Source organism: Myotis yumanensis, unplaced genomic scaffold (assembly GCF_028538775.1).
Source record: "Myotis yumanensis isolate MYYU_CA2020_CCGP unplaced genomic scaffold, mMyoYum1.0.hap1 SCAF_1, whole genome shotgun sequence".
NCBI classification, from domain to species: domain Eukaryota; kingdom Metazoa; phylum Chordata; class Mammalia; order Chiroptera; family Vespertilionidae; genus Myotis; species Myotis yumanensis.
In genome coordinates, this window is record NW_027223752.1 from 113,767,086 (window position 1) to 113,774,688 (window position 7,603).

Consider the following 7,603-nt stretch of genomic DNA (forward strand, 5'->3'; position numbering starts at 1 on the left):
ATCAATGTTTCTTTCCCTTCCTCTCTCTCTCTAAAAATCAATAAACCCTCTCTCTCTCTCTAAAAATCAATAAACTATTCTTTAAAAAATAAAAGTGATCGCTACAGGCAAGACGGCTCCAGTCCAGAGAGTGTCTGCCTAGAAAGCTGTAGGCCAGAAGGCAGCACCTTGAAAAGCACAAGGGTCTGAAAGCTCCAGCTCTGAAAGCACCTGCTACAAAGGCTTCTGGCAAGAAAGTGTGAGAACATAGAGGCTGTTACAAAAGTAATAAAGGTTATTTTTGACACGTTGGCAAATCTAAAGAAAAAAAATGAAAGAAAAAATCTTCAAAGATTTTATAAATATCTTCCTGATCTGATGGCAGTGTTTTAAGGAAATGAGGGTAACGATAGAAGAGCTTAGGTCTTCATAAATCAGGTGGCTATTTAGAATGTGGCTTTTTGCTCCTATTAGAGTTTGAGATGAGCTGTATTTTATCTTTGTCTTTTTTTTGTGGCAGACTGATTTCCGATTCTACTGGATGCATTCAAAGTTACCAGAAGAAGAAGGACTGGGAGAGAACACCAAGCTCAATCCTGTAAGGCCTGGGATTAGGGTTGCAGAGTTCTTTATGTGGATTGGTTTGGAATGATCTATTATCTACATACAACCATTATGAATGAAATTCTTTAATTTTGACATAGTACAGCATAATAGGAAGATTATAGGCTTAACAGTCATCCAGATCTGAATTCCAGTTTTGGCTTTAATAATTATTAGGCTAAGCTAAAAACATCACTTGGCCTTAGTTTCTTCATCTGTATAATAGGATTAATAATATCTATTTTACAGGGTGGTTCTAAGAACTAAATGAGAAAAATATGTATGTCCTCCTAGTATAGTACTTATGGTAGGCTCTCAGTAAATAGTGGTTGGTGTGAAATGCTAAAGTTCCCCAGTGATGGTAATATCGCTGGTCCATGAACCACATTTTGATAACCTCTGCTCTTATATCTGAGCTGAGAGTAACTTCATCTAGTCAGTTCCCTCATTTTACAGATGAGAATATAGACTCAGAGAGGGGACTGCCTTCCCCAAGGTCCCACAGTACAGATGGTAGTTCAAGTGTGTGTGTTATCTGCTCAATGATTAAATATATGACAGCTATTTTGAGGACATTTAATAAGCCCTGTAGATTGGTATTTGCCTGGATTATTTACAACATTTTTTAAGAATACTGGTATGTTGCCGAAACCGGTTTGGCTCAGTGGATAGAGCGTCGGCCTGCGGACTGAAGGGTCCCAGGTTCGATTCCGGTCAAGGGCATGTACCTGGGTTTCGGGCACATCCCCAGTAGGAGGTGTGCAGGAGGCAGCTGATCGATGTTTCTCTCTCATCGATGTTTCTAACTCTCTATCTCTCTCCCTTCCTCTCTGTAAAAAATCAATTAAAAAAAATTTTTTTTTAATTTTAAAAAAAGGAATACTGGTATGTTTTTATTGATTTCAGAGAGAGGAGGGGAGAGGGAGATAGAGATAGAAACATCAGTGATGAGAGAGAATCATTGATTGGCCGTCTCCTGCATGCCCCTCACTGGGTATCAAGCCCGAAACCTGGGCATGTGCCTTGCTTGACCAGGAATTGGATCACCATTTCCTGGTTCATAGGCTGATGCTCAACCACTGAGCTACAATGGCCGGACTGCCTACATTCTTTTCTCAATATATTTTTATTGATTTCAGAGAGGAAGGGAGAGGGAGGAGAGAGATAGAAACATCAGTGATGAGAGAGAATCATTGATCGGCTGCCTCCTGCACGCCCCACACTGGGGATTGAGCCCACAACCCGGGCATATGCCCTAACTGGGAATTGAACCATGACCTCCTGGTTCATAGGTCAATGCTCAACCACTGAGCCACGCCAGCCAGCTCTTCTTTTCTTTCTTTCTTTTTTGTTTTTGTTGTTGTTTTTTTGTTACAACATTTTTAAAGGCAATTAGATAACAGTTACAGGACAATAAATGGGTCAGTACTTCCAGTGATGTTATCAATAACATCCTGGAAAAATGTGTATTAAGAAAAGGGGGAGCATGGGAGCAGTTCTAGTGCTCTTACATGTATTATCTCATTGAATCCACACAACAACCCTATGAAGTTGATATTTTTATCCCATTTTATAGATGGGAAAATGAAATCATATCGAGATAAAAATGATTGGCAGAGCTGGGAGTCAAAGCACTAGTTATACTGCTTTAGTCTAAAAATCCTTGCTGCTAAAAGAAGTACTGGTAAAAATAATAAATAAATAAATAAATAAATAAAATCCTTGCTGGTGTGAAAGAAGTTCAACTACTCCTTCATTAGGGGCAATTGTCAGAGGGCTGGAAGAATAACATATAATCCCTAAACCTAGTGTAGGACCCTGGTTCTCAATCCTGACTATATGTTAAAATCACTGTCTGGGCTTCTTCCAGACCATTTCAGTCAGAATCTCAGGGTGGGGCCTGGGCATCAGTAATTTTTAAGAGTTCCCCAAATGATTCTCCTGTATAAAGCAAGTTGAGAACCACTGACCTAGTAATTCAGCATGTAGGTGGAGGGGAGGTAGCTGGGAAGGAAGAGACAAAAAACTTCTTTGATATAGCTTTTCAGTTGCTAGAATAGTATTATTTGTAATATGTACTAATTCTTTGTTCTAATTTATATTTTAGTTTAAATTTGTGGGGCTAAAGAATTTTCCTTGTACCCCTGAGAGCCTGTGTAAGGTGCTGTCGATGGATTTCCCTTTTGAGGTAACAAAGTCATTGTCTTTATTGTTCTGATGTGGATTCAGGACACTGGAAAACTTGGTTACACAGTCTTAAGATATCTTTTGACTTTGCTATGTTAAAGCATCAGAAAAGGGCTGAGCCCTTACTGGTGTGGCTCAGAAGGTTGTTTGGAATGTCATCTTGGACACCAAAAAATTTCGGATTCGATTTCTTGTCAGAGTGCATGTGGGAGACAACCTATCAATGATTCTTTCTAGCCCCTCCCCGCTTTCTTCTCTCTAAAATTTCTTTAAGAAAAAGAAAAGGGCTTGATGCCAAAACCGGTTTGGCTCAGTGGATAGAGCGTCAGCCTGCGGACTGAAGGGTCCCAGGTTCGATTCCGGTCAAGGGCATGTACCTGGGTTGCGGGCACATCCCCAGTGGGAGATGTGCAGGAGGCAGCTGATCGATGTTTCTCTCCCATTGATGTTTCTAACTATCTATCTCTCTCCCTTCCTCTCTGTAAAAAATCAATAAAATATATTTTTAAAAAAAAAAGAAAAGGGCTTGAAAGCTGGTATCTAAGAAGGAATGTACTCACTGCCCTTCAGAGCCTCAGCTCCACCCTTCTACATAAATCAGAATGCCAGAGCTAGAAGGCCCTGAAAGGACACCGCATCTAACGCTCTCAATTTACAGATAGAGAAATTGAGGCCCAGATCAGGGTGAGGCTTTCATTCCTAGATTGTTCTTTGTTTGCCCCTTCCTGCTGTAAGCTTGAGAACCAGGCCATGGCTGGTTGTAAAGGGGCTTCTTTGACTGATGGACCACAGGAATGTAAACTTCTAATTCTTCTTTCCTAGGAAGAGCAAGTGATCCCTGAGTATGTCAGTGAGTGCTGAGCAGTGGCATGGGGCAGGTGACGAACTCATCCCAGTTTGTGTCCAGGACTTTCCCAGTCTTAGTGTTGAAAATCTCCCATTGTCAGCAGCTCTTCAGTCTTGAGCAGTCTTCTGTCATCCTTAGAACCTGCAGTTATCCTCTCCAGTCTCAATAATCAAACTTTCCTTTGCCCAACATACCCTTTAAAATTCTGCCTAGTCACCTACAAGTCTTTGCTTGAACTGGATATATTTTGGAGAAGGGGTCACAGCTTCTGGCGGTTGCCTTCATTTCTGGGAGTCAATTAAGAAGGTAGTAAGAACACCATCTTTATTTTTATTTATCTATTTTTGTTAATCCTCACCTGAGGATATTTTTTCCATTGCTTTTAAGAGAAAGAGGAAAGGAGGGAGGGGAAGGGGGAGGGGAGAGAGAGAGAGAGAAACATTGATGTGACACTAATACATGGACTGGTTGCCTACCGCACTCGCCCTGAGGAGTGAACTCACAACCCAGGTACGTGAATCAAACCCGAGACCCTTCAGTGTTAGGGCTGATGCTCTAACTACTGTGCCACACTAACCAGGGTGACTGCCATCTTTATTTTTACTTATAGCCCTTATACTATAAATAAAGTTACAGTAAATGCTTTTTTTTTTCTTTATTGATTAAGGTATTACATATATGTCCTTATTCCCCCAATGTCGTCCCCCCCACTCCTGCTCTCACCACCCTGATGTCTGTGTCCATTGGTTAGGCTTATATGCATGCATGCAAGTCCTTTGGTTGATCCAGTAAATGCTTTTTAGAGATGAGTTGCTGACTCCCAGAAAAGAAAATTTGGGACTGTAGGAAATCTTACCATTAAGAAAAACCGAGTTTCCTAGAACATAGCTTGCAACAATTTAGGGGAAAGAGTTAGGCAGCCAACAATGGCTTGGGGAGCATGGCTTCTTTTTGTTCTTAATAATGTATTTTTATTGATTTCAGAGGAAGGAAAAGGAGTCTGAGATAGAAACATCAATGGGTAAGAGAGAATCATTGATCGCTGCCTCCTGCACGTCCCCAACTGGGGATCAAGCCCACACCGGTCATGTGCCCTGACCAGGAATTGAACCATGACCTCCTGGTTTATAGGTCACTGCTCAACCACTGACCACACAGGTTTCCTCTGTGCTCAGCAGTCCAGCATCTCATATGGGCCTATCCAGTTCCCCTGCTTTGTTCCATGTGCAGAACACATAACCCACTATGAGATCTCTGGGTGGTGGGAGTGCATGGGATTTGGGAAGAGGACTTGGGTTCAAGTTGAATTTCTACTTCATACTAACTGTGTTATTACAGAAGCCCCCAAAACTTCGAGCCAGCCCCATCTCAAAAATACCCTCATGGTGGGTAAAAGGGTGAAGTAGTGGGTAGGGAAGCACACTATAAACAGGAATGTGCTATTTATGTTTTTTTATTTTCTAAAATTTAGTTTTCTAGGCCATTTCTTCATTTAGAGAAATTGCATGTGTGAGAAATGAGAACTCTTTCCTCTGGCAGTGACTCAGAAAAAGGATTTAAACCACTAGAGCTGCCCCGTGTGTCTAGGCTCTCCTAAAAACATGTGGCCTCAGAAGTCATTTTGATCCCTGGTCTCTTTTCTTATAGGTGGATGGACTTCTCTTCTACCACAAGCAGACCCACTATAGCCCTGGAAGCACTCCTCTGGTGGGCTGGCTACGCCCGTACATGGTGTCAGATATTCTTGGTGTGGCTGTGCCAGCTGGGGGCCCACTGACCACCAAGCCAGAGTATGCTGGGCACCAGCTCCAGCAGATTATTGAGCACAAGAGGAGCCAGAAGGAGGGCATGAAAGAGAAACCCACACATAAGGCCTTTGACAATGGGCACTATGAGCTGGAGCATCTGTCCACCCCTGAGCTGAAGAGTGATCCCCACAGCTTGGACCAACTTGGGAGTCGCATGGAAAACTAAAGAGAGCAGCCTCCTTTGGGTGTCACAGGAAGGTGCTTGGTTTCAGAACAAAGGTTGGGGAGGAGGACAGTGACGACAATAGGTGACTTCATTTTAGAGGGGACTTTCCAAAGCCACTCCAGCTGGAAACAGCTTAACTCCTGTAAAAAGTGTATCCCAGATCCACAATGTAAATATATGTGATTCTTAAAAAAGAACTTGTGATTCTTTTTTTTTTTTTAAGGGCCTTTTTATTAATAGGTGTACAGATCTAGCTTTCCCCAGGTACCCATGTGAATGTATCATTCAGCAAGATTGCTTTTATGGTTGAAAAGCCAAGAACTTGTGATTCTTAAACCTTAGACAGCTTAGACAGTCTTGAAACTCTCCCAACTGCCCCCCCCACCCCCCCCAGCCGTCCCCTCTCCCCTGTGCCCCAGTCTACCTAAACCATGACTGTTCACGTCTTGGCCCATTTCATTCTGGTTTTATACCTTAAGCATTCCGCTGAGTTTCTAGTTGCTACTGTTGCTGACGTCATTTTCTAAAAGGTCTTACCAGGAACTGCACTTCTTAGTATTTGAATATCTTCCCTCTTCTGAGAAGACAAATGTGATTTTCTTCTGTTTAGACATTACCAGAGATAAAATGCAAGTGGTGTTCATTCACTACTTCAACAAACATTTGAGCACCTTCCAGAAGATAAGCCTTTTGCTAGGCCTCTGTGATGTAGGTTATGGAAGGGATGTACTCACTGCCCTTCAAAGCCTCAGCTCCACCCTTCTACATAAATCAGAATGCCAGAGCTTAGGTTATGGAAACAGAAAGGCCCTTAGAGCCTCGGGGGCTGGAAGAGTAGGGGGATGTTTCACCGAGGAGGTCCGAGCTGGGCTGAGGCTCAGAGGAGGGACAGAAATGTGCTCTGCAGACAAGGAGGTTAGGCGTTCCTCACAGAGGCAGGAGGGTGCACAGTTGCACCCCTGCAGGGCAGGACTTGCTGTGGGACCTGAAGTCTGTTTAGCATGGCTGAAGCATAAGGTAGGATTGGAGGGCTGTAGAGGAGGAAGAGAGAGATGGGCCTGATTGTGTTATGCAGAGATTTTGGATTTTATGTCATGAATGTAAAGGAGCCAATAAAGAGCTTTGAGCAGGCAAGATCCATTCAGATTTGTGAGCTAGAGCTCTTTGGCAGCTGTGGGAATGGAAGGAAGATGGTGTCTGTTCTGTGTTCAGGAAATGGGTCTCATTTTCCCTGGCTGTAATCTGCTCCCCACACTGTTTTCTCCTTTTTAGAACTTACCTTATTGGACAAAAGAATTCACTATTCCACTCCAGCAACACTAGCATCCTGTGGACAAAATTTCAGAGGGGTCCAGGTCAAATGAGTGACCAGGTCAGATGCAGTTGTTCCTTTGTATTGATTAATTTTGGGAACAGATCCTGGCAGGACTTGTGCTTAAGTGGAATCTGATGACAAAATTCAGTACACTAGTGGACCTGGCCTTCCTGCTGGGCTCTTAGCCATTCAAGCCAACTCTTATCAAACCAGAGAAGAAGCTTCCTCCCACACACACAATGATGTTCCTGCTGGCTGTAGATTCCAGCATGCCTACAGCAATAAGCTCTTTCCTCAATTCCAGTAGGGTCAGTTCTGCAATAGGAACCTCGTGTTTCTCTTGTCAAGAAGCATGTTGTTGGTTGCCTAGTTGTTTCATCTCTGATCACCTGAATGCTGTATTCTGTACTCTCGGCAGCCAGCTGTGCCATTTCAGGAGCAGCGCATGCTAGCATCAGTGAGACTTGGCTGGACTATGCCCAGAAATAATCAGATCTAGAAGGACTATTTCCCTAAAGGACACTCTCTGGGCATAAATGCAAGAGTCAACATATCAGCCAAACTTTATCACCATTCACACTTTGATATTGTTAAATGGTACCTGGAAGGATGTATCTCAGAAAAGTGCCCTTTTGTTTTTAACTGAGGAGCCAGTATTATCGATTATTGAATAGAATGTATGTCCTGCTCATATTTCT

At 42.9% G+C, this 7,603-nt stretch overlaps 1 protein-coding gene across 3 annotated transcripts in view; it reads left to right on the forward strand.

Annotated features, from left to right (window-relative positions):
- The window catches only part of SNUPN (snurportin 1), a 50,088-nt gene extending 44,301 nt beyond the window's left edge, over positions 1 to 5,787 (forward strand). For 2 of the 3 annotated variants that reach the window (XM_070429951.1, XM_070429950.1), the window contains 3 exons: positions 500 to 577; positions 2,690 to 2,770; positions 5,264 to 5,787. In XM_070429951.1, the coding sequence (XP_070286052.1) occupies positions 500 to 577; positions 2,690 to 2,770; positions 5,264 to 5,590 (486 nt within the window). In that variant the 3' untranslated portion in view covers positions 5,591 to 5,787. The remainder of the gene's footprint in view (positions 1 to 499; positions 578 to 2,689; positions 2,771 to 5,263) is intronic. The other variant, XM_070429952.1, reaches the window with a different exon arrangement.
- The last annotated feature ends 1,816 nt before the right edge of the window (positions 5,788 to 7,603 follow it).